Source organism: Trachymyrmex cornetzi, unplaced genomic scaffold (assembly GCF_001594075.2).
Source record: "Trachymyrmex cornetzi isolate Tcor2-1 unplaced genomic scaffold, Tcor1.1 scaffold90, whole genome shotgun sequence".
Lineage (NCBI taxonomy): Eukaryota > Metazoa > Arthropoda > Insecta > Hymenoptera > Formicidae > Trachymyrmex > Trachymyrmex cornetzi.
The window spans coordinates 658,415-684,171 of NW_017300245.1; the positions used below are offsets into that span (position 1 = coordinate 658,415).

Below are 25,757 nucleotides of genomic sequence, written 5' to 3' on the forward strand. Positions count from 1 at the left end.
GGCTCTGAGATCTTGGATACACGGTCCTCTCTTTCTATCTTATGGAAAAGGTAGGAAAAGTGGGGGTAACTAGCAGTCCAGAGGTATATAGTCAAAGGTGCAGGATATCAATCATGAAACTATCCCTAGGATGGAAAGTGAAAGGTGAAAATTTAAACCATTGAAGTTAATGGAGAAATTTTTCACTTTTCACTTTTCATCCAAGGAAAAAAGTTTCATGATTGATACTCAGGAGCTATTTTTTATATTTATTGAAAGCGAGAAAGAGACTTCTAGTGCAATCTAGTGCAGGAACAGAAAACAAACCACTTGGATAACGAAAAAACGCCCCAGCTGTTTCGACTTTCGAGTTTTTCGACCTTTCAGCCATTTGAATCAGCATCAAATAAATAATCTCTAAAGTCTGTTTCAAATCACTTATCTGATTTAAAATATCTAAAAGTGTTTTGAGCATCAAATTATTAAAAATTGCTAGTCAATTTAATTCGTGGTATTAATACAATAGTTTAATTGCGTTTATAAGTCCGGAAAACCAATTCAACGCACAGTTCGAATGATTATAAATATGGTATATATGCATGTACATACATACACACACATATATATATATATAATATATATATAGTATATATTGTAATTCAGGTTAAATTATTTAAGCAGTAAAGATTTAGTTTTAACCGTTATGGCCATTACTTTTATTTCTTATTATTGAACATTAATAATTTTGTTATTTATATTTATCTGATCATTAAAATTAATCTAATATAAAATCTGATCATAATCATTAAGATTTGAATGATATTTAAATATCATCCAATAATAGTTTTGCATTCATGCACGAGTATTTATTGAAATAATGAGAATGTTTAAAATGTTATTTTATTTTTTTATTGGCATAAATTCAATTAGCATAAGCTGTATATATTCGTATATAACTCATGTGTGCTTGATAAAAATCTATCTTTAGTCAACGATACTTTTCGTGCAAATTTATAGTAGTGGAATTTATAATGGTTGTACAATATAACATATATTTCATAGTATCCTCAGTTTCAAGGTCAATGTATCACATTTTCCAATACAGGGCATTAAATGTTATTTAAATGCATCTCTTGGCTTTGCAAGATTTGATACATTTGATGCATTTTAGTTATGCCACGATTTATATGTAACGCACGGAGAATAAGTAATTATTAATTACAATATATTGATATTCGTGAATAGGTAAGTTAATTACAGACCGTATTGCATTTTCAACCCTTAGAAGCATTTTTGAGAGTGTAAGCATGGATAACACAAGTACGCAAATACGATACTTATGTAATACGAATATATAATAACATAGAGAGAATTATTTTTTTTTAACATATACTTCTCTCATGTTTTTAATAACGGAAAGAAATGGAGAAGATAATGACATCTTTTAAATACAATTATAACACAATTATATAGTGTCTTAAATAGTCAAATAGTGCTGGCTGTCATTTTTAAAAGATTACAAACTCATAGGAATCCAATTAAAATGTATAATGATATATCAATCTCATACGAAATGTTGTCAAGTTAGTATTATAATGAGCTAAATTTACAACTATGTGCTTTAATAACTTGGAATTGAACTAAATTCATCTAAATATGCTTTGGTAGAAGCATGATAAAAACTATATAACTAAAATTAAACACAATGTAAAACTTCACATGGAAGTCGGAGACCAAAAATTCATCTCTCTTAGTTCTGATGGTTTAGCTTCGAGCACGTTTACGTAAACAGATGACTTATCCGCTGATTTTTCTTCTTTTCCTATATATGTAAGATTTTGAGACGATATTGATTTTTTTCGATTAAGTGGCTTGCGTGGCTCCATGTCTGGAAAGAGCTCGTCCTCCTCATCTATCTTTGCTGTAATTACTTCCCTGGACTGACCTAATATGCTTGCCAAAATCCAATTACCCTGATATTTTTCTTTATCCGGTACAAATGCACCAGTGAAATATCGATTATGTAACTTCCTGCGTGCTTTTGGCGAACTGTCTGGAGATCCTGTTGGTGATGTCAGTGGTGTTGCTGGTAAAGATTTGCTGACACTTTTCACTGAGTTCTCTGTCTGCTGCGAACGCGAATCCGATGTGAATACTTTGGTGAATTTACCAGACATCATTTGACTAGCTACATGAACGATTGATTTGCCACAAAGAGCCGGTTCACCATGAAAACCGTCATCTGTCCCCTGTGATTTAAGTTTTACATTTCCACTCGCTGAAGCTTTATCTACTCTAATACCACCAGCTAAAATAATATATATCATTATATCACTGGAATAGTATCAAAGAAAGTTTATTTTGCAATTATTGAAAGTTTTTTCGCGCTGATTGGATTATGCTTTTAGATCTAAAAGTATTATCCAATTAGGATGAAGAAAACTTCCAACAGTTGTAAAATAAACGTTCTGCTGAACGCGGCCAATAATAATATTGTTAGTCAGTGTTTCGCATATTTAAAAAAACACAATTTTTTATAATATACCTGTATTATTTATAACCGGTATAAACGGTTGACATGGCAAAGGATGTTTGCTAAAATCAATCTGCTTAACCTCTTTCAAGTCAGAAATGGATTTTTCACTCGTTATCTGATTCGTAGAGCTCGCAATATTTTCGTTTAAAACCTCAGTTACAATGTGCTTCAATCCATGTTGTGGTTGAGTATTTTGCGATCTTGGATATCTTACGTAAAAAAAACTATCGTCGTAAGATGGTGGACTGAATGCGGCTTCGTCAAAGTCAAATCTAAAAAAAATATATTATGTCTGTAGCATATAATGCAATTTTGTATACTAGGTCACATGTAATCTAGTAAATTACTAAAACTAACACATAGGACTATGTTCAGATTCCCACTTGAGTGCCACTCAGATATCATTTTATCCTTATCAGGGTGGGATTTCATTTGTGCGTTTTTGACAAATCACATGGCTGCAGAACAGAAAGGTTCTTGGATCTCTCTATCTTATAGCCAACAGGCTTAAAGAATACATTAATAGGCTTAAAAAATTTGTTATTCAAAAAAATGTACAAACGTAATAGCACCCTTCAGCTAATATTCTATTTGTTGTATGACCAATTTTTCAAAAATGTTGATTGTAGAATAGAAAAATTTTTAAGTTTCTAGAAATCCTCTATCTTGTAGCCAATCAAAACACTTGAAATTTGTCATAAGAGAAATGAAATACTAGCCTTATTCTAAATGTTAAACAAGGATAAAATGATGCCTTGGCTGTACTCGCTTCGATGCTCACAACGCTTTAAGCGTCATTTCATCCTTGTTGTTTATTAAATATTAAACCAAGACAATTGATGCTCATAAACACTGTAAGTGCCAAAGCAAATACAGCCTTGGAGAGCACTCAGATAAGAATCTGAACACATCCTAAAACACAGAATCCTTAATAATTTACTAGATTACATGTAAAATCATATCAAGCTATAGTTTTTACATTAACACAAAACAATAAATATTAAGATTAATATATATTAATTAATTAATACTTATTAACACAAGTACTACAGATAATTGTCAACTAAATGAATTTAATCTCATTCATATGATATTTTGTATAGAACAATAATACCTGTATAGTTTTATAAGAAACACTTTATCCAACAGAAAGAATATATACAAACAATGCTTAACTATAAATAACACATAAGTCAATTTGGCAAAGTATCAAATGCATGCAATAACAACTTCAAACATCCTGATGTCATAGCTAGTAATTATAATAATCATTTGGATATACAATTGTTATAAAAATATCTCCATAAAATGTGTTCAATGATAAAATTTATTATAGACAGAACCTACCTATTATCCATTTTTCCTTTCATCCATTGTGGCAATGAAATTCCACTACCAAGAGATCTATCCTGCTGCCTTGAAGTACCCATCTTTGTGTAATTTTATAAACCAAATAGCAAGCTTGAATTCTTTATGTTAAGTAATAATTACGCGTGCTCTTAGTGCAAACACTACCGTGTCTGCTGATACACGAATGCACAAAATGACATGCCAAAAGATGATGCTTTGTTATTCATCTTATCTCTCACAAGATCGGTATAGGTATACGTGCTATTGTTTGTACAGTTGTATAATACAAGAAATTAGTAGCAGCAATTCAATTTTTAGAATTTCGACCAAATTACCGTTCGATTAATCTGCAAATTCGCAAATGTTTAGGATACAGAAAAAATAAAAATCTATTATTAATATACAATGAAAACAGATATGTGAGATGAATCAATACTCACTTTCTTGTTCATGGATAAAATATTAATAATAATCTTTATAATTATAACCTGCCACTTCTACAGAAATAGCAACGAATAAACGCAATACATATTGATAATAATAAGATTACGCCATGTTGATAATCGTAATGGCTGACAAATCGCTGCTGATGGCGCATGCGCACAATCGCCGCAATCCTAGTGAACACTAGGGAATAAGAGTACGACACTAGAAATTTAACCTGAGGTCTGTTTTCTGTGGCTGAACTAGTGTACACTTTTGGAACTTAAAGTGAGAAAGATATACGTTTGATATTTGTTTAAAGCGAGAAAGAGAGTTCTAGAATAGTCTAGTGCAGGAACAGAAAACAGATCACCGAATATTGTAATTGCGTTCTAAAATTTATCGAAATTCGATTGTTGTCTTGCGTAATGTTTACTGTGCTTTAAACACGTGAGACAGTTAAAAGTTCGGAAAAACGCAAATGGAAAGGGAAAGATATATCCGTATTAAAGAGAAAGAAAACAATTTTATTATCTTAGATAAATGAAAAGAATACACTCGATTACTGATCAAGAAACAATTTATGGCAATATTTAAATACAGTATGACAGAAGTGGCAGCAAATTTGAAATCTATCTGCGACAAGATATCGTATGCTGCCACGAAGAGAACATCGGTATTCTTTTCCGCGCATTTAGTGTTTAGTATTAATTAAATATATAAGTTTATGTATGTAACTATTTAGTACATTTTTTTAATGCGCTAAATAGTTATATAGAGAACATTGCATTTTCGAACGTTAATGCAAAGGTTAACTCACATAGATCAAAATATTTATCTTATTCTCGCAGGAGTATCAACATTATGAACCGCGACTGGTAGCTGTTAGCAAATTGCAATCTACTGTCTCGATAGTATCCGCATATGAGGCTGGTCAAAGAAATTTTGGTGAAAATTATGTAAATGAGTTAGTGGAGAAGGCCTCCAGCCCATTAATTCTTGAAAAATGCCAACAAATTCGATGGCACTTTATAGGCAATTTACAAAGGAATAAAATCAATAAAGTTTTATGTATACCAAATTTATACATCATAGAAACTGTCGATAGTGATAGACTTGCAAATGCGCTCAATAATTCATGGCCAAAATTTCGAAAGAGCAATGACAGCAAGTTAAATGTCATGGTACAAGTTAACACAAGTCAAGAAAAGGGTAATGAATTATTTATTATATTTTATGTGTGAGAAGATTATATTAGATAAAGTAATTTTTAGTTCAATACATTTTTTTGGATTATCTTGTATAAGAATAATTGTAATTACAGAAAAAAATGGTTGTGATATTACACAAGTATCAACCCTTGTAAAACATGTCATAGAGAATTGCTCTAATTTGAATTTTATGGGTCTTATGACAATAGGAATGTATGGGTATGATATTGAAAATGGACCAAATCCTGATTTTATTTGTTTAATAAAGTGCAGAGAAAAGATACATGATGAATTGGGAATTGATGTAAAAGATATTGAATTATCAATGGGAATGTCCAATGATTATGAACATGCGGTAAGGTCTTTGGATAATTGTGAACAGTGTATTAAAATATATACAGAGTTTATGTTCTTATATGAAATGCATCTATTATTTTCTATTATAGATTGAACTTGGTAGTACAAATGTGAGAGTAGGAAGTGCCATTTTTGGCGACAGACCACAAAAGAATAATTAAGAGATATATTAAATCAATTTTGTCTTAAGAAAAAAGGATATAAAGTGGAATAGGGATATATATTTGTTATCTTAGCATCTCAGATATGTATGTATTATAAACATTCTTTCTGCAGCAAATGTAGTTAATTTTGTCTATTTTAAGGTTATCAGAATCGAATGTTTGCTATATTTTTCAGATCTTTCCTAAATTCTTATTTTTATTTTGATTTACAAAATAACAATATTATGTGTTCTATCTTTCATTCCTTTTATTACTTTAATCCGATCAGTAAGTATAAGTACTAAAGGAATTATACAGAAAAAAGGACAATTTAGGAGAAAATGATTATCTTGAAAGAAGAAACCTTAGAAAATTATTATATACAGAGAAAATTATTTGTAAGGGCTGCATTATAGATAAATACATATATATTACAATTACAAATAAATGTACATAATGATGTGTAAAATGTTAATAAAGATCATTAAGGTATATTAGAATTAAATTTATGCTCTGTTATATGTTATATTGATAACTGTATTATTATCTCATTTTTTAATTACAAAGACTATATATTATAAATTCCATTAATTTTGTGTTAATATTTAATTTCGCGTTTTTATAAACTAAGCAAGCATAAATTAATTATTTGATTTTTTTGATCTTATCTCACATGAATCTACAAGGAATTTTTGTAGGAAATTTCCTGCCTTATTTTCTTGTATGTCTCAATAATAAAATGTAATTAATAAATTATAACATGAACTTGATATAGAAACTTTTAACAATCAGTGAAATCTACAAATTAATAATTAAAATAAGTTAAGAAAAATAACGTATTTATCTTTTATTTTAATACAAATCTGATATTTTTGTAATAGGGAATTATATGTGCATTTAAAAATAGAAATTGTTTTATTTCTTCTTATCGTTGTTAAGATTAATTTATAGGTTTATATTAACTGGATAGCAATTATTAGTAAATACTACTACATAAATTTTCCCACCCTTCTCTCAAACCTTTCTAGATCAAATTTTATAATTGATATAAATATGACACACTTTATATAAAATAAAATAAATTTTATAAAATTCTTATTAATTTATGCATATAACATTGATATGATAAAAGGGCGTGGTCCAATTCCAATCCTCAGCCTCATTATGTCTTACAGACACACATATGTAGGTCACCTTCACCGTTTTTTTTACAGGAGCATGGTTCAAATGTATCTTGTGCAAGGTCACGAATTACGCAAGTTACTGCTCTTAAAAGTTATGGAAGTCAGTCAGTTACTTTCTTCACAAAATCACAGGTCGTATGCAATATCATTGTTCGCCCAGCAGCAGTGATTGATCGGTCAAAACTGAAGCGCTACGTTCTACATACCAAGAATTAAAAAGATGTTTACATAACAAAAACTATTGAATATTTTTACATAAATTTCGTGCTGCCATCTTTTGTCTCTAAAATTGTGATAGAAATTATTCTCTGTTTGATTTTAGGGAATACAATTTCATTTTTTGAAATTAAAATTTTTAATATGTTTTATTAACTTTTACGCATTCTTCGATGATAAACAATTCTTTCACACGTTACTCGAAGACAATTTTGCTTATAATCGGTACTTCCAAAAATTCACGAAAATTTATTTGTACGAGAAGGTATTCTTTGTATTTTAGGGGAATACAAGTTGTATGGTATTTTTAAAAATAATTTGAAATTTAAAAGATATTTTGTAATATACTTCTCTTACGTGCTTCTTTGTGCACACTCAAGCAATAACTAAAGAAAATCAACTAAACGTAAGTTGTCCCTATAATATACGTCAATAAAGAGCTCCCGTGCAACTTGACGTAAGCTTGCATCAGACAATCGTAAATGAGGAGATTGGTGCCCACTGTAGTCCACGTGTGATGCAATATTCATATACGCGAAGCACGAGATATGCACGATATTGCATATAAATTTAAAAGTGACATGAGAAATCAAGTTATATGTTTATGCTTTAGTATGTAAGTGTAGGTAAGTATGATATGAAATAGAATTTATATTTATTGATATTCGATTATATTGCACTACGAATTTCTTTTACATTTTTTAATATTTTTATATTTTTTTATATTTCTTTTACATTTTTTATATTTTTTATATTTTAAAAAAATGAATGCAAAGCATTGTTTGAAAACTGTAGAAAGAATTGTATGTTTAAAGTGATGGGGCATGTAAAATAGTATAAGCGGACGTAAAACTTGAATAATAAATGAATGAATCGATCATATAATGAATCGAACACTCTCGGGAATTCAAAACCAATATTTAAAAATACATAATCTACTTCCATTATAATTTTTTACGTTTTCACTTTTCAGTAATCTGTACTATGAAATGCAAATGTTGTCATATAAAAAAAGGTATTGATTGTCACGTATATCACATATACATGCAGGACAAAAATCACGATTTTGCGCTCCGAATGTCATAATTACACACGATTGTAGCAACAAAACAATATTAGAACCTTAACCCGCGTAATCATTGAAGGCGTAAAATATTCATAGCTTAACAAGATATAAAATTTTATAACTATATGATGCAATAACGCCTTACTATGAACAGTAGCATTCGTACATTTACAACAAGAAGTTTTTGGAAAAAATGCACCATGCACGCACTGGACAGGTTTTCTTCAGCACGTATAAATAGACTGTTAGATTTAAACAGAGCATTCAATCGTTCCTCGTGTTTCAACGAGAAATAGAAAAACAATCATCATGTTCAAAGTAAGTGCCTTCAAAACAGAAACAGTTTTAATTATTATTATTTGCGTAATTTTCATATTCATTAATTTATAGAAGTTGATAAAAGTATATATAATGCTTTAAATTAAGATTACAGATTATTACACTTTTCTAAAATTATAATATTTGTATTAATTATAAGAAAAATGTATAATTCATACACTACATGATTATTAACGTTTTAATTTCATAAAACAGAACGCGATTATCAACATATATATAAAACTAATATTTTTATTTTGAGAGATTGGACACGATAATGTAATTAGAAAAGACGAATTTAAATGACCAGTTAATATTTTAATAAATAATAAGATATAATATTCCGAGAGTTTTAATTAATTAAAATAAATAAGCGTTATTACATCTTGCAGCTCTTGGTGGTGTTCGGCCTCTTGGCTGTCGTAAACGTCTGCTATGCCGGTTGGGTCGCACCTGCGATCGCACCAGCTGCAATTGCTATTGCTCCCGCTAAAAGTATGGATAATTTTTATGTCACATAATATATAAGACTAAAAAAGTTAAACATTCTGTACATTAACGATTTTGGAACCATCAAAATCACGTTTATCATATACACGAATGGTAGCCTTAATAAGGCTACTATTATTACGGATAAATTATCATTATTACGGATAAATGGTCGTTAGAGGATGTGAATTATTTTTCTCCATTTTTTTTTCATCTGTCTACCTATAAATCTAACATTCGCTATAAATTTGTTTCAGCTGCGTGGGCTCCTGCCGCTGGATGGGGTGGTGCCGGATGGGGTGGTGCCGGATGGGGTGGTGCCGGATGGGGTGGCGCTAAATGGGGTGGTGCCGGATGGGATAATGCTGGATGGGGTGGTGCTAAATGGGGGGGTAGCTGGGGTGCCGCTCCTGGATTAGTTAAGTTAGGCTAAATCTTTTTTACATTGATAAAAAACCCGCCACTATCCCACCAACTACACATCGCAGAATGTACCTTGCCTTTAATATTAGATACATACAAATTTGTTGATGCATTTCGCAATTCTCCCTGAAGTCAATATTCACAAAATTCTTTCCTTTTTCTAAGAATATTTTTCCTCCATCCCACTTGAAATTGTTGATAAATTGTTGATAAGCGCCGCGACAAAAAAAACATGAAGTAATAATAAAATTTCACATAAAAAACTCGAATGTTGTTCTTTCATGTTTTATTCCCAGCGTCTTTCTTCTTACAAATTAAACTCTTCCTAAAATAAAATAATATGCGTAACACGCGTGAGATAGTATATAGCTTCTGCCGCACATCTTATCTCCTTATGATTCGCAATTATAATCGATCTCTTAAAGAACGACTAAACTTATGGGTTGAAAAATAAAACTTATTAGATTATAGATTACAGATTTTTATTGCGTAACTACTTACATTGTAGTGTCATTAGTTTGTCACATACAGAAGTACATAGTTACAAGTATCGAGGGTTTTCGAATAAATATATGTATATCATATCATATGAAGTCGTAATACGGATGTGATCGATTTAGTAAGCATAAGCAATTCCGATCGGGCTGCTGTAGCTCATATGAGATACCTCAACGGCCGGCGAGTAAGCGACTCCAAGAGCAGCCGGACGCACAGCCGCTGGTATAGCGGCTGCAGCGTAAGTCAATGGGGCTGGATGAGCAAGATGAGCATAGGTAGTGACAGCAGGATTAGTTACACGGATATCGGTCTTGCTCGAGCTAGAGAAAGGTGTATCGATGGTTTTCGTTTGCGTGGCCACTTGCGCCAGATTACCATGGCTACGTAATATATTATCGGATGTCGACGTGATGGCGGGTTGAACGTGCGCTATCGGCTCGATATGATACTGCAGGGCGGAAGGCAGTCCGATATAGCCGGCATTAGCCACAGCCAAAACGCAGATGATTACGAATAGCTAAAATAGAATTTTCAATAATGACTGAAAACTTTAAGAGCACAGATTTATTCTAATAAATATGTTTCCTATACTAGATAACATCTTATTCATTGTAATTGATTGTACATACCTTAGCTGCCATTATGTTATGCGGGGAAGATCCTGCGATGACCTTAATCGTGTCTGAACCGAAATACGAATGCTACAATCCATGACAATCGGTACTTTTATACTTGGCGGACAAACGACGAGCCACACGAAATCTTTCGGTACCCTCAGTTCGCCATGGTGGGATATAGGGTCAAGGATATTCTTAATATTGCGCCATCCTCCGAATGTCTTGCTCCCTGTTGAATCATTATGCCCTTGCGATGATTTATAAGTACCTAATATATACTGGATATGTTTTCTCTTATCTATAACATGAGAAACAATATTAGTTATCTGTCTCTATCTCTAACAATATTTAAATTTTATAAATTTGTAAAACCTCATTATTTTATGATAATGCATTGAACTTCTAAAGACATTTACAGCTTACACATGATATAATGCAAGAAAAAACAAAGTAAAAGGCCTAAACAATTTCAAGGATGCATAGTAATTAAATTCGTTCAATCAGAAATTCATCCTAAATAAAAAAGGAGTAAAATTTTGAATTTTTTAATTTTTTTTATAAGACTTAAAGATGTATCACACGTATAGTTCCTGGAAAGAAAATTAAATTTGTTGGAAATGTATTTAATACTTGTACCTCAAGTAAGTTATATACATATGAAAGTTACGTGAATAAGATTACATTTTTATTTAATGACACATTTTTGTCGTTTATTTATTTTATTTGTTATTAATTTTTCATTGTTAAAAATTAAAATTTAAAAAATGATAAAAATCTAAATTTTTTTTATAAGTTCTTTAAATTTCAAAATAACTTATGCAGTTTCACTGCGATTCACTGATAAGTAAGTTACAAAGTACAAAAAAAATATTTGTTTATTTACTGGGCAACTAATCCATGCATCGCAATGTAACGCTATACATAAATAATCTTGAATATATTATGTATTTATATTAAAGAATTGAGATTTTTGTCATTTATTTTATAATACATTTCCATGCATTTAATAGAATACATATTTAAAAAATACTACTATTTATTAAAATAACTTATGATCCAGATAAGAAACCGTCACTAAATTTGTTTATTTTTAAATGTAATTTAGAATAATTTATAATTTTTTTCATAATTTTGTTATTATTTTGAAAAATATGTATGAAACATCCTTAAAGCGAATTTTATATATATATATGTACATATTTATATATGTAGAAAATTATATATACATATCAAAATTTATTATATTTTTGCAAATAAAATATAAGCAAAAGAAATAAAGCAAAGCAATATGGAGAACTTGTGTAGCCTTTCTTGTTTTGCTTTCAATTTAATATATATATATATTTACAAATATAAAATTTCAATTTTTATATATTGTTATATTAAAACATTATATGTGCGAATTTTATATCGATTGGTGCCGCACCTTCGTCTTCAAAACTGGAACATCCGGCTTGACCACGCCTCTGAGCGGAAAGTAGTCTAGCCTTGTGCTCCCTCTCAAACTTTTTCTTTTGGGGCGTAACTCGTTACAATTACATTTCATTCTGTATTCAGGAAACTGGTATCAATGGCATTATCAGCATCTTAATTTTACGTAAATAAAGATAAATCTGCATTCCTTGTTCCAATTCTGTATGAATTCTTGATATACTTTAAACATTGAGAAATTTTACTTGTTAGTAAATAATATGGGGGAGAGACTTAAATATATAACATGCATAATAAAATAAAAAAATATTAATAATAAGATTTATCCAAATATTATATATAATACAGTTTTTATTGCTATAAAAATAATACCAACGATTGTAGAAAAATATGATCTGATGAATTATATATTCTTTTTTATTAGTTATACATCTACAATTTATTCTATTTCCACTAATAACATTGAGCACGTGCCATCATAGAAATTTTTTGCGCCTTCTGCACTATATCAGGACAACGTCGTCGCCTTACTAATCTGCAATCTTGAAAAAAACCTTCGTTCCTTGGAAATCCATGCGATCCGTCAGCATAAGTCACTAAACCTGTGGTTAACGAATAAAAAATATATACAATATCTTTATTTTTAGACCATATATGTGAGAAACACAATCAATACTAGAAATTTAAAATGCCTATTACGGTCGAAGCTGGATCTTCGTTGCTTTTTAAATAATTCAATCTTGAATTACTAATATACACTATATATGTACTTGCATATGTACCATATTGTAGTATTTTTCAAACTGCGCGCCGAATCATTTTTCCGGACTAAATAAACGCAATTAAAACTACTCTAGTAATCGCGAATTAAATTGACAAGCAATTTAATAATTTTGATGCTACCATCAAGCATCATATATTATAAAGATGTTAATATATTAAAACTGTTAATAAATTTAAAATAAATTAAAAAATATATAATAATTTACATTTTGAATTACAATTAAAAATTATGTTTATATCTTAATCCGATAGTCAGAATAGTCGCAGCATTTTATTTGCAAAACTATGTGTGTGTGTGTGTGTGTGTGTGTGTGTGTGTGTGTGTGTGTGTGTGTGTGTGTGTGTGTGTGTGTGTGTGAACCTAAGCCCCAGACACGACCTCCACGAAATTCCCCTTCAAATTTCATTCCATCGGCTCGCCAGAACACACCATGGCCGTGAAACCATCCTTGCATAAATTCTCCTTCATATCTAAGAAAAAGAGAACAGTCTTATATAAATATATATGGAACGACATTCTGAGTGAAACGCGTAATTTTGGAGTAAACTTGCTGCATAAAACTTACTTTGCTCCATCGGGAAATACAATCACTCCCAAACCGGAGCATAATCCATTTTGAAATGCTCCATCGTACCGCGTTCCATCCAGAAGAACTAATAGACCAGCACCGTGTTTTAGACCCCTACGATTCCAATCGCCAATGTATTTTGTACCGTCGTCATATTTGTATGCACCATTCTTTGCCACACCTGTAGACGCATGAACACAGGTATTTAAAATAAGAAAATCAAATATTCTATTCTATTCAATAAAAAAAATGCCTTTTCTTCTCAACGTTTTATATACAATTAACGATATTTCAATTAAATAAATAAAAGAGAATTCTAATCATATATTAAAACAAATGAAATAAATGTTACAATCACATATTCTTACCGTCGCCCATGTCTGCACTGTACTGAACGCATTTAAGTTAGCTGCGATTTTAATCCACTTATAAAAATCAATTCTTTATTCAATTAAGAAAGATATCTAGAATAAACAAGTATAAAGAGATCCTGGGAGACGCTCGGGAAAGTACATTACGGATTAGACACGTAAATAAAAACAATCACATACAACAAATATAACATGTTAATATTTAATAATAAGAAATTTACATTTTTCAGAATGTATATAAAGTAAGATTAAAGATATTTATAAAATCGCATTAATATCTATAATATATATATATCGGAGACACGGTAGTGTCTCGGCATTAAAATATATGTATGTATACAAAACCGAATTGCAATATCGTTCATTCCTTTGACTGTTCTCCAGATGCACCCACTAAGTACCATCGTGTTCTCGCATTTACTGCAGCCTTTCTTACTAAACGTTTACGATCATCGATTATTACCCCCAATTTGTCTAATACAGTTTGTTTGTATGGATTGATTAGAATAGTGGGATAATTAGCATAATGTACTAGGCATTCTAAAACCGCAATTCTAACACCCTATCAATATAAGTATTGATTTATATAGTGATACAATAAAAGTTGGAAAAGTCAAAATTAATGTAAATAATTACCATGATTCGATGCGTTGATAATTGCATAAGTCTTGGTATAACACATTGTAAATAATCAGAAAATACGTCGTGTTTAGTGTCAAGTAATAGTTTAAATGACATCAATGTCCAAAATACTAAATATTCATTGCTAAGAGATAGAGACTCAATCAACAGCGGTACTAACTAACAACATAATGTATTAATCAAAATATTTTTATTGTAAGATAATATTTTATCATTAATGCATCATAAAAACTTACCTCAGTTAAATGTAAAAATAATAATTCTTCAGGCATTTGTTCTAGTAAATGTACCAAAGCAATAAGATAATTCTGTCTCATTGTGCTTGTAAAATTAATATTTTGTCGTAACAAATATTCGAACACTCTTTGTTTATAAAAAATTTTCACATCGCAGAAATTTTCCGTTATTAAAATATCTTCATATTTATTTACTAAACTTTGATATTGTTCACTTACAAATTGACCTATTTCATCATGAGTTAATAAGAGTGTAAGCTGAAAAAATAAACATAGAGAAAATATTATTTTACCTATATTATTTATATTATAACTGAGTATTAAATTATTATAATTAAACCATGTACGTACATTCTCTAGAAAGTATTGAGACTTTGCATATCCTCTCATAACGAGTGCTTTAGTCATCCAAATTTGAAAGTTGACTGTATGTTGTTTTAATTTAATATCATTATCCGCACTTAAATTATTATTTATTTTGTTTTCTAGATAAGATACAATTCTATCGAGATCTGACACTTTTATTTTATTTAATAATACAGATAAAAATTTACAGCTTGTTTGCCTTATATCCAGATTGCAATTACTAGTTGCAAGATTATACAGATTTTCCACCATATCATTATTTAGGTTCAAATCAATATCTTTTCGTAAAGAAGTGAAAAGATTCATCATTACAGTTACATCAGTTTCGGGAATCTTTGTATCTAAAGCCACAGCATATTTCGATACAATTACACGTTGTTCGTCGATTGTAAGATTTCGTACAATTAACTGGCAGATATTTGATATCAACATTTTATGATCGACAATATTTGTCTCATATAAAATTAGTTTATCAATAAAATGACATTCCTTATATAGAAATTGATATATGTTGTAATCAGTTTTCTTTAAAGCAATTAATTTCTGGATATTTAGTAATATTGTAATACATATATCAGTATTAACAGTGTCCGTTAATATTGTAACAATTTTTGGGAGTATTATACAACCTAATTCACGTATTTTTGCAATTGCTGATAAAGCTTTTATTCTACGTTTCAATAATTCTACTTCCATTTCATCTGAAACATTTCATTAATATCACTTTTATGCATCGATAGTAAGTTTACATCAATTGTATATGTACATTTAACTTACCTATGTTTGATAACAATCTTTCTTTAACTAACATTATTATTTCTTCAAGATACAACGTTGCAAAATCTATAATAGTTATATGACATATAATTTGTATTTTATCGCATCCTGTTCCAATTTCATTACATATCGCATTATATAATATAGAACGTTGTACACGGTTCAAATATGCCTTTTGGATTGTTAAACCAAAGAATATTTTACTTTTTAGTTCAATATTTTCTACTGTTAAACTATCTAAATATGTTTGAGGTATATTTGTCCATGATAATTCTGGAACATCTGAATTAAATTTTATTATTTATATATTATACATAAATATATAAAATATCATACTATTATATTATAGTTCAATAAGTAATAATAATATATTTCAACTTACCTTGAAAGCAAAAATCATAATTAGAACATATTTTCATCAAATTATTTAATGTTTCTATCAAAGCAATTTTATCGTTAAATGAATTCTTTGTAGAATATTGCCCAATACATAAAGGTATTATCATTTGCAATATTTGTACACATATTGTTTTATTAATTGCAGCTATTGTTTCCAGTAGTGTTTGGGCAGGTCTATACAAACTAAGTTGCACATCGCATAATGACGATTTTATGTCAACGATTATTTTGTCAATAAAATTTTTGCAAACAGTTTCATCAATTGATATAACTTTAACTAAAGATGTTATTGCTTGTAAAGCAGTGTCTCTTATTTCAACGTCTCTTCCTGATATTACTTCTTTTTTTAAAGTTGTCCATAGATCTGGTAGATATGATTCTATCTTTGGCAATCCAAACATTTGAACACTTTCATGAAGTAAATTTAAAGAGTCAAGTTTAGCAACCCTGAGAGTAGAATATGATTTATCAATTATAAGAGGTAAGCAATAATCTGCAAACTCTGGGATGACGCATAAGCAGGGTGCTAATTTTTCTGCTAAATCTTCTCTTGTTACATTTAGATCCTCTATGCCAGACTGTAAAACATTTATAAATTATATATATTTAAATGTTACAAATGTTACATAAAAAAGACAAGATAGAAAAATAAATTGATAATGTAATTACAGGATTAAAATCAACTGGAAAATAACATGCCATAACTTCAAACATTTCTTCGGTTAAATGACCTAATGGAAAACTTTTTATAAAATGTGGTAGTATATTAAACAATAAGATGAGGTTATTTGGATCTCTTTCACCATCCATAGAGCTGATGATACCATAAACTAAATCTGGTCCCATGGATTTCAAATCATTTAATCTGTTTTCTATTAAACTTTTAAGTACTAAGTATATTTTGCGACGTTCAGGTAACAGTTGAGATTGACATTGAACATGTTCAAACATAACTCTTAATAAAGACGACGATGCATTCTGAGGTAAATGAATCATGTTCACCTAAAAAGAAGTTTATAAAAAATTAATAAAAGTGAAAAATAATGCAAGAGATAAGAATGCTTCTTAGATAAATGCTTACAATTGCTTGAATACCACTTAATACAGATGGTATAATACTATAATGATCCTTCATTCTGTCACAATAAAACGTTGTAATAAAACACAATTCTGATTCAGTAAGATAATCTTGGGGTAATTGTGATAAGACTGAAGAAAGAGCTATAACCCCTTTTTCTCTCGTAAGAACATTTTGATCTGTCATATAGGAACCTAGTATCTCCACAAATGTATAAAGTTTTATAGAACCTGATCCTATTTCTAAAACAAAACATTTAGTATCTTCTATGATTTTAGATTAATTTTTATAACTATATAATAAAATTTATACATTTTAATATATTTGTTACATTAAGAGATATAACAGTTTTCACATAGGAAGATTCACATTTATATAAATATGTAACTTGAAATTTTACTAAATTTCTCTGAGTTGAAGAAATTATTAAATTAAAAGAAATAAATACGTTATTTGACTCTAAAAAGTATTTGAATGTAAAAATTTAATTTTTGTATCTCTCTCTCACTACTACATCTTTAATATAACACAAGTGCATAAAAAATTCATTTTAAAAAGATTTTTTGTAAGTACATACCGGAAGCTATATTTCTGCATAGTGAACTTAGAGCCGTTGTATCCTTAAAACTAATGTCTAATTGCTCTTTTAAATCAAAATTCGGTGACAAAGCCATAACCAAAAAATGTTGTTTACACGAGATATTTAGCGCACACTGCACACATGCTCAAACTTTGGTAAAGAAAGCAACTAGAGGGGAATGTAAAAAAAGAGAGATCGGGCGCATTCAGCGAATATCAATAGTTAAGCGGGGAGCACAGACTCTTGCATAACGCATAACACATGAGGCATAAGAAATTGAACCAACCAGAATTCTCTATTACATGGAAGGGAAAGAAACGGAGAACTTTGATTGGTACATATTCTTATGATTTACGTGTTATGCGTTATGCAAGTGTCTGTGCTCTCCGCTTAAGGCCGCAGCACAGACGCCACAGACTGTTGCATAATGCATGGGTGTTTTTTCGTTATCCCACCAGAAGCTACCACAGCTAAGGCTATCTTCGTCTTCAGAAATCAAAAGACGAAGATAGCCTTAGCCGTGGTTGCTTCTGGTTGTATAACGAAAAAACGCTACATAATGCATAGTGCATAAAGGAATCAACCAATCACAATTCTTCTTTTTCATGGAATGGGAGGAAAGGAAAGATTTAGGAAAGATGTAGGATATAAAGTGTTATTAAAGTTATTTTATTGAATGTATGTACTAATAAAACTGAAGTGATATTTTTATTTATATACCATTCATGTCCATATAAATTTCTATACATCGATAGTACATCAATCGATATACATCGATCGCAACGTGCGTGCGAACGTTTCTGATTCGCTCAAATATCGCACCAAACCAAAATGACGGCTGATCAATTGCGGCTACAAATTTTCCTCGATGAGTCGATGCCTATTACAGTATATATATAGTTCAGTGTTTGGAATATATAGAGGATTGTTGCGCGAGATACGAGAAGTACGCTTACGTTGTGCTGGAATCTGCAAGGAGTAATCTTACCACATCTTATTTATGTGTTTTCGAAAATTAATACCTCACATCAGTGTGCACTTAGGTTTATTGATGTTTGCTTGATGTTCGTCGACTTTTGTATTTTGATTGTAGTATTTGCAATATGTTGAATATTGTGAGGTATCATACAAAAGTATTAGGAGCGTATAATGCTACAAGACGCATACTTAGCCGACAATACTTGTTTACCAATGTAAGCACTGGTGTTGAGCGATGTAACAATATTTCTTTGAAGGAATACTGTTCAAAATTCTTGTTACAAAAGGTAATGAACATTCCAATATAAACCTGCATATCTAACAATGCTGCGTAATTTTAATAAACTGAACAATGTTTAATATTAAACTAATTTTAACGACAGAAACCACTTAAACAAGTAAACGTCATAACTCGTAATTATGCCTCAAAACCAAGCGATAAACACGACAAAATCGTGGGATCTTGGTTGCTCACCTGTGGCGGCATGGTTTTTATAGCAGTCGCACTAGGTACTTTTATTTATTTTGTATATTATCACTACATTTGTATCATACTTAAGAGCATTATAGAAAAGACATATGGAAAATAGAATTTCAAATTAATATTTCTCTCCATGATTTAATGGAGTATCTATATGCAATAATATATATATATATATATATAAAATTTATGTAATATTTAATCACACAATAGACATTAAGTACTTATTAAGGTAAATAAAATATATTTGTATTTATGAAACAATCGAAGATTATTTCTCCTTTCTTCTATGTATTTAGGTGGTATAACAAGACTCACTGAATCAGGCTTATCTATGGTTACCTGGAAATTGCTAGGAGAAAAAATGCCTCTTAATGAGACTCAATGGCTTTCAGAATTTAAACATTACAAACAATTTCCTGAATATAAAATGTAAGAAATAATTGATAATGTCAAAAGATTAATGTATGGAAATATATATACGCTATATTAATTTTGCTGTAGAATCAACCACAGTATGACATTGGAGGAATTTAAACGTATTTGGTGGATGGAATATTTACATAGAATGTGGGGACGTTTAATCGGCGCTGTATTCATAATTCCAGCAACATATTTTTGGTATAAGGGTATGCTAAAACGTGGAATGAAAACACGTGTTGTTGCCTTAGGATCATTAATTGGTCTGCAAGGACTCATGGGGTGGTATATGGTTAAATCTGGATTGGAAGATCGTTTTATAGAACCTTCCGATATACCACGGGTGTCGCAATATCGTTTAGCTGCACATCTCGGATTAGCATTGCTCTTGTATACGGGATTTCTTTATAACGCTTTGGATCATTTGATTCCTGCTCAAAAGATAACTACTAATTTCTCTGATACTACAATTGCAAATAATACATTGAAAGCACTCAAAAGGTTTAAAGGATTAATTCATTCAACAAAAGGACTAGTATTTATCACTGCTTTATCAGGAGCATTTGTAGCTGGAATGGATGCTGGTCTTATTTATAACACTTTCCCAAAAATGGCTGATAAATGGATACCTGATGATATACTTGCCATATCTCCAGTATTAAAAAACTTCACGGAAAATCCAGCTACAGTTCAATTTGATCATAGGATTTTGGTAAGTTTTATATATATATAAGGGTGTTTTGTCTCGTAAACATAAACTTCCTAATCGAGGAAGAAAAGCTGTGGCTGCAGTACTTTGTGCTGCTTATCTTCAAGTACTTTTAGGCATTTCGACTTTATTATATCATGTTCCTGTAACGTTAGCTGCATCACATCAATCTGGTAGTCTTATACTTTTAAGTACTATAATTTGGCTGTGCCATGAATTAAGATATTTAGGAAAGTTCGCTAAATAAATTTTTATTTGCAAAATACTGAAACTATAATTATGTATGTTTATACCATTGTGATAAATTATATATATATATATGTATATATTTTCAAATAAAATAGATATTTATTCACAAAATAAACGAGATATTTTTTAAATTTATTTTCTTACGTTTTATATTATTTATAATTATATAATAGGATATAGAACTTTTCAATACTTTTATAACGTTTTTGCGCTTTATTTCACAATATATGTTATAATAATTAGTATTAATCTTAGGAACTATAATATATATACACAACTTTGTTTTCTAAATAACAATGTATATTATCAAACATATGTAACATGAAATAATTGTTTTTGTTTAATTATAATTAATTTTACGTTTACAAGATGCGACACGATTTCAAAAAATATCAGTGCACTAAGATTGTGAAATATATGTGCATAACAAAACAAAATTGAGTGGTTTAATATCATTTAAACAATTACTTTGAAATATATGTAAATTATGCCAAAGCAGAAATAACTCTTTTATCTTATTAGATATAATTTATTATTTAACTCAATTCTTCAGAAAATATCTTTACATATATAGAGCACTTATTCTCTATTATGGCCAATTATTTGTTGATTTTAAAATACTTCGCATGCATTGGTCCAATACAGTATTATTAATATTAAGTACCATTTTTATCAGGCAGTTAAAATTACATTTCATTATTATAACAATTTTTATTTACATAAGAGTTATTTTCTTCCTATTTTGGCGACGTTTAACATCACACTTTTGCTTAATATTAAACTGAGCGCTAGTATTAATAGAACTTGCATTTTATTTTTGTATACGAAAATATTCAAAACCAAATTTTATATTAATTATTGTTACACATAATTTATAAATGTAAATATATGTGAATTATATAATCCAGAAAAATCTTATTTAATATATCTTTTGAATTTTTTGTTACTATGTATGTGTGTGCGCGCGCGCGCGCGTGTGTGTGTATGTGTGCGTGCGCGCGCGCTTGTGTTTATTGTATAATAGAGCAAATCTTTTGATGAAAGAACTAATGATTACCATGCTCAATTTTTACCATACAAGTTGTATTGATATTTCTTTTATAATTTGAATACTTTTAAAATTATTATGAAATAATTAATGTATATATCTAACAAGCTTTTTTGTATCAGTTTGATAAAAAGATTTATCTTTATCATGACTCTTCTGCAATGAACAGTACTTAATAATTAATATTACATATTAATATGCGTATAAATGCAATTTTATAATTTTTTTATAATTTTTTCAAATATGTTAGTCTTTCTGTCGTCTTTTCGTGAAAAAACAAATTTTCACTTTATAAATATTTTTAGAAGAAAAAAAGAAATTGATGTCATAGCTGACAAACTCAGATACCAGAGCTAATAAAATATTAAAATTTTCATGAACTAGTCGAAATTGGGCAGTGCAGATTTTTATACACAGTTTAAGTGATACATAAAATATAAGATTATCACGATCAAATCATCTTATTTAGTAATGATAATCATTGACTTGTTTGATGCAAAGCACTCTTTGAGAACTTATGTCTGGTATATACAATATATGCAATATATATATATTGCATATATAGCAACTCTATTGGTTATATAATTCGTAATTTTGTTTATGTGAGATAAATGCAAATTTCCCTTATTTAGTCTTATTATCGTAATTCTCTTCTAAATGATTCAGTTGTCAAAATCTTACTCAACATCTTAACTATTACCTAAAGAAATATTAGGCCTAAAAAATTATATTTTTACGAGAAGATAATAAGAGTATAATTATTTAAAATTATTTTACTATATAATATTACATATATATGTTAGAAAATAGGACAATTGGTATATTAAAACAAAAATATTAATTTAATGAAGAATATATGTATTAAACTGAAAGAAATTCTTATATTATCCTCTTACGTAAGATTAACCCATGACAAAAATTACAAAGAAATAAGTCAATAGTTGCAAGTACAACATAGAATATCGTTATACAAACGAGTTCTAAGTATATAGTACTTTGCAATGAGTATTATATTTTCTTTTCACTATTGTCCATTGAATATAATTATTCCCCTTGTATTCGTATGTGATGTAATGACAATGACACGAATAGATAAAAAATTACCATTTCCCCTATTTTGCAAAAGCAATATATATCTTATACTTCATATAATATGTATAAAGTATATATGATTTTTATACATATATTTTTCTATTATAAAATATCTCACATAATGGCCGTTTAGTTTTAATGCATAATTTGTCACTTTTAACGAGTTTTACAGTAAAACTCATATTAAAAGAAAGATTTTGATAATGTGAAATTGTAAACTTACACATTATGAATTATAAAAAATAGTATGTCCATATATTTGTATGTATATATATCTTACGTAAATATAAATAAATCATTTCAGTCAATTTTCTTATTGCAGAAAATACATTGTATTGAAGAAAGCCGAATTTATAAAGATATGCCTTTTTATTCTATTAGTATTTTCTCTCTCTTTCTCTCTCTCTCATTCTTACATAACTTTTTTACATTGTATAATAAAGCGTATGGATAAATATATGATACAACAAAAAGAAAATTGATTGCACTTAACTTGCGATTTCATTAAATGATGAAATTTGTAATAGAAAATTTTATATGTTATATTTATATCATATAATCAATTTATCTTAAAATGATTTATCACTTACGATGATGTGACGAAATATTAAAAACCATAATATTCTTACTTTGATATAGGATTAACAAGTTTTGTTAACAAGCGTAAAAGTATGCTCTTATTGATTGCTGATTGAAACATTCTTCCTTATATTTGTTATCAGTTCAACTAGTCTTCCCGGAGATATTATCTGATTTCTCTGGATTTACAATTACTTGTATTATGTAACCTGGCTGTACCTTAGCTTCTTCTATATGCATTTTATCACCAAGCAATTTACCACCAAAAAACCACCTTTGACGTGAAGGTTCCAAACCTTCTTGACTCTATAAGCATTACAATCATTATTATTATTATTATTATTATCATAAGCAATTATTCTCATATAACATATGTACACTCAATGAAACATATAACTAATATTATACAAACCTGTAATTTTTTCTTAGCAACGGCAATGGTATCATTGCTATAAACAGGTAGTTTAACTTCTCCTAAAGTAGTTGACAGTCTAAGTTTTAAAGTTTGTTCTGTTCCTTCGTCAACTGGTTCTGTACAAAATTGATACAGCAATAAGATAAAAAACTGTACTGTAAATTATTATATCAAGATAAACTCTTTCAAAAATTTTATTACCTGAGCAATCAGCAGGTGAATCTCTTCCACTATCTTCTTTTACGATATTAATTGGGTAGGATAAACAATAAATAGGTACTTGATAACGTGTTCCTAACTCATCATAACATTCAGTTAAGAAACCATTTGGAACAGAAATATTAGCCCCGTCTAATATAGCCTGTGCCAACTGATAATCCTGTGCTTCAGCTGCAGTTGCACCTGCTCTCAATGCATCCCAAATCTCTTTACGACCATCAAATGCTGGTGCAGTGTCCCAAAACTCATCTCGTTTACTTCTCAACTGACCTTCAGTCAGAGGTACATCAGATTTCCATCTGATTACCTCGTGACATAAAAGATGATTTTTTCTTGTATTTCCTACATAAAGTAAATTATTTCAGTCACAGAGATAAATAGAAATCAACTTACTAAAATCGTCAAAATCTTTTTTATAAGAATGTACATATATTTCTTATTATATATATTTCTTATTACATATTATGGAACTGTTATATTTAAATAACAAAAATTCACATAATAGTAATGGATAATCTAATCTTTTAAGTGTTTTGTGTATGTTTCTTTTTTTATTAATTAGTTAATCGTGTATAATTGTATTTTGTATATTTCTTGTTTTTATTATTTAGCTAATTGTATAATTATGTATTACAAAATTGCATTAGATAATAAGACCTAGTTAAAAGTATATTTTATAATAGATAAGAAGTTATTGAACTAATGCAAAACCGTTAGAAAGTGTCAAGTAAAAACTAGTCTTATACTCTATAAAATACAAGTATTACTATTACGTTGATATCATGATATTATTTAAACCTCATTTATATATACACTGTACTTAATTAAGTAGATATGATTGACGCTACACTTAATAGATAACGTACACCTCGGATACAAAGACAAAAATAAAGTTAAAATGACTTCAAGGTTAGTTGATGTTCAATGTATTTCCTACAAAAGAAATTTTGCGGTAGCAATCCTACCCGAATTAGTTCTGCTCGAATTTTCCGATGTATCATTGATTGAGGCATTTCTTGCCCTCGTTATACCTATACAGCCTCCCATTCTACACAACCGGAGCAAGTAAACATCTCACTAAAATTTAATAACACTTCGCATGCCATTTTCTTCCATCTTATCCAATCGAACTCTCGCCGTAGCCATATTGCATGCTTTCAAGGAGAAATGAGGTTCATGTCTCCGCTAACTACAATTTGAAACTCCGCTAACAATAAGTGGGGTTTGAGTCTTCGCTAAATGAGGTTTGAGTCTTTGTTAAATGAGGTTTGAGCACGGAGTAAAAAGAAGGAGACCAAACTCAAGTGCATGAAGTAAGAAAATATGAGACCGCGAACTCTGCACATCAATTATGTTCTCGTTTCGTGTTCCCTATAGGGAGGATCAGGAAGGAAGAGTGAAGACTAAGGCCAATATTCATAGTCAGATCTTAAGGCCCGTCTACAATACACGGAGTAAGAAGTAAGAGTAAGAAATTGACCAATCACAGTCGAATGTGAGAAGAATAATCGACTGTGATTGGTCA

The 25,757-nt window shown here is 29.5% G+C and overlaps 8 protein-coding genes across 8 annotated transcripts; 3 read left to right on the forward strand and 5 right to left on the reverse strand.

Moving 5' to 3' along the window:
- Positions 1 to 1,480: 1,480 nt before the first annotated feature.
- Positions 1,481 to 4,445, reverse strand: LOC108769412 (uncharacterized). The gene is made up of 4 exons (XM_018520385.1): positions 4,306 to 4,445; positions 3,863 to 4,212; positions 2,525 to 2,787; positions 1,481 to 2,287 (listed from the first exon to the last, which is right to left on the reverse strand). The coding sequence occupies exons 2-4, from the start codon at positions 3,943 to 3,945 to the stop codon at positions 1,695 to 1,697; spliced, it is 939 nt and encodes a 312-aa protein (XP_018375887.1). The 5' UTR covers positions 3,946 to 4,212; positions 4,306 to 4,445; the 3' UTR covers positions 1,481 to 1,694.
- A 223-nt stretch (positions 4,446 to 4,668) lies between these two features.
- LOC108769413 (proline synthase co-transcribed bacterial homolog protein) lies at positions 4,669 to 6,402 on the forward strand. Its single transcript, XM_018520387.1, has 4 exons — positions 4,669 to 4,964; positions 5,140 to 5,500; positions 5,613 to 5,854; positions 5,946 to 6,402. The coding sequence occupies exons 1-4, from the start codon at positions 4,872 to 4,874 to the stop codon at positions 6,015 to 6,017; spliced, it is 768 nt and encodes a 255-aa protein (XP_018375889.1). The 5' UTR covers positions 4,669 to 4,871; the 3' UTR covers positions 6,018 to 6,402.
- Positions 6,403 to 8,690: 2,288 nt separating this feature from the next.
- Positions 8,691 to 9,960, forward strand: LOC108769415 (heterogeneous nuclear ribonucleoprotein A1-like). The gene is made up of 3 exons (XM_018520389.1): positions 8,691 to 8,783; positions 9,176 to 9,278; positions 9,530 to 9,960. Exons 1-3 carry the CDS (start codon positions 8,775 to 8,777, stop codon positions 9,703 to 9,705), a joined length of 288 nt encoding a protein of 95 aa, XP_018375891.1. The 5' UTR covers positions 8,691 to 8,774; the 3' UTR covers positions 9,706 to 9,960.
- A 200-nt stretch (positions 9,961 to 10,160) lies between these two features.
- Positions 10,161 to 10,921, reverse strand: CPF1 (cuticular protein CPF1). The gene is made up of 2 exons (XM_018520388.1): positions 10,823 to 10,921; positions 10,161 to 10,710 (listed from the first exon to the last, which is right to left on the reverse strand). The coding sequence occupies exons 1-2, from the start codon at positions 10,832 to 10,834 to the stop codon at positions 10,312 to 10,314; spliced, it is 411 nt and encodes a 136-aa protein (XP_018375890.1). The 5' UTR covers positions 10,835 to 10,921; the 3' UTR covers positions 10,161 to 10,311.
- A 1,773-nt stretch (positions 10,922 to 12,694) lies between these two features.
- rtp (MORN repeat-containing protein retinophilin) lies at positions 12,695 to 14,164 on the reverse strand. Its single transcript, XM_018520375.1, has 4 exons — positions 13,962 to 14,164; positions 13,591 to 13,774; positions 13,386 to 13,495; positions 12,695 to 12,843 (listed from the first exon to the last, which is right to left on the reverse strand). The coding sequence occupies exons 1-4, from the start codon at positions 13,969 to 13,971 to the stop codon at positions 12,695 to 12,697; spliced, it is 453 nt and encodes a 150-aa protein (XP_018375877.1). The 5' UTR covers positions 13,972 to 14,164.
- Positions 14,165 to 14,280: 116 nt separating this feature from the next.
- On the reverse strand, positions 14,281 to 18,161 carry Mms19 (MMS19 nucleotide excision repair protein). The gene is made up of 9 exons (XM_018520353.1): positions 18,040 to 18,161; positions 17,466 to 17,704; positions 17,054 to 17,386; positions 16,368 to 16,962; positions 15,986 to 16,267; positions 15,194 to 15,909; positions 14,843 to 15,100; positions 14,601 to 14,765; positions 14,281 to 14,526 (listed from the first exon to the last, which is right to left on the reverse strand). The coding sequence occupies exons 1-9, from the start codon at positions 18,134 to 18,136 to the stop codon at positions 14,326 to 14,328; spliced, it is 2,886 nt and encodes a 961-aa protein (XP_018375855.1). The 5' UTR covers positions 18,137 to 18,161; the 3' UTR covers positions 14,281 to 14,325.
- Positions 18,162 to 18,979: 818 nt separating this feature from the next.
- Positions 18,980 to 20,877, forward strand: LOC108769401 (cytochrome c oxidase assembly protein COX15 homolog). Its single transcript, XM_018520366.1, is given in 6 exon segments — positions 18,980 to 18,988; positions 19,136 to 19,307; positions 19,404 to 19,530; positions 19,801 to 19,933; positions 20,006 to 20,635; positions 20,637 to 20,877. Coding segments are annotated over 5 exon segments (1,293 nt in total). The 5' UTR covers positions 18,980 to 18,988; positions 19,136 to 19,145.
- A 2,476-nt stretch (positions 20,878 to 23,353) lies between these two features.
- LOC108769404 (ubiquitin domain-containing protein 1) lies at positions 23,354 to 25,383 on the reverse strand. The gene is made up of 4 exons (XM_018520369.1): positions 25,198 to 25,383; positions 24,215 to 24,574; positions 24,011 to 24,129; positions 23,354 to 23,904 (listed from the first exon to the last, which is right to left on the reverse strand). Exons 1-4 carry the CDS (start codon positions 25,277 to 25,279, stop codon positions 23,743 to 23,745), a joined length of 723 nt encoding a protein of 240 aa, XP_018375871.1. The 5' UTR covers positions 25,280 to 25,383; the 3' UTR covers positions 23,354 to 23,742.
- Between the last annotated feature and the right edge of the window lie 374 nt (positions 25,384 to 25,757).

Bases quoted from the DNA above. Each gene is read 5' to 3' on its own strand.
- LOC108769412 (XM_018520385.1), bottom strand. From the start codon at position 3,945: ATGGGTACTTCAAGGCAGCAGGATAGATCTCTTGGTAGTGGAATTTCA. The intron at 2,788-3,862 runs GTAGGTTCTGTC...TATTTTTTTTAG, and splicing joins AAAGGAAAAATGGATAATAG to ATTTGACTTTGACGAAGCCG. The intron at 2,288-2,524 runs GTATATTATAAA...ATATTATTTTAG, and splicing joins ACCGGTTATAAATAATACAG to CTGGTGGTATTAGAGTAGAT.
- LOC108769413 (XM_018520387.1), top strand. From the start codon at position 4,872: ATGGCAATATTTAAATACAGTATGACAGAAGTGGCAGCAAATTTGAAA. The intron at 4,965-5,139 runs GTATTCTTTTCC...TTATTCTCGCAG, and splicing joins CTGCCACGAAGAGAACATCG to GAGTATCAACATTATGAACC. The intron at 5,501-5,612 runs GTAATGAATTAT...TTGTAATTACAG, and splicing joins TAACACAAGTCAAGAAAAGG to AAAAAAATGGTTGTGATATT.
- LOC108769415 (XM_018520389.1), top strand. The intron at 9,279-9,529 runs GTATGGATAATT...AATTTGTTTCAG, and splicing joins TGCTATTGCTCCCGCTAAAA to CTGCGTGGGCTCCTGCCGCT.
- rtp (XM_018520375.1), bottom strand. The intron at 13,496-13,590 runs GTAAGTTTTATG...TCTTTTTCTTAG, and splicing joins GTATTTCCCGATGGAGCAAA to ATATGAAGGAGAATTTATGC. The intron at 12,844-13,385 runs GTTCACACACAC...CGTTAACCACAG, and splicing joins AGGTCGTGTCTGGGGCTTAG to GTTTAGTGACTTATGCTGAC.
- Mms19 (XM_018520353.1), bottom strand. From the start codon at position 18,136: ATGGCTTTGTCACCGAATTTTGATTTAAAAGAGCAATTAGACATTAGT. The intron at 17,387-17,465 runs GTAAGCATTTAT...ACTTCTTTTTAG, and splicing joins TAAGTGGTATTCAAGCAATT to GTGAACATGATTCATTTACC. The intron at 14,766-14,842 runs GTAAGTTTTTAT...TTATGTTGTTAG, and splicing joins TATTTTTACATTTAACTGAG to TTAGTACCGCTGTTGATTGA.
- LOC108769404 (XM_018520369.1), bottom strand. From the start codon at position 25,279: ATGGGAGGCTGTATAGGTATAACGAGGGCAAGAAATGCCTCAATCAAT. The intron at 24,575-25,197 runs GTAGGATTGCTA...TACTTTATGTAG, and splicing joins TTCGAGCAGAACTAATTCGG to GAAATACAAGAAAAAATCAT. The intron at 23,905-24,010 runs GTTTGTATAATA...TAATGCTTATAG, and splicing joins TTGCTAAGAAAAAATTACAG to AGTCAAGAAGGTTTGGAACC.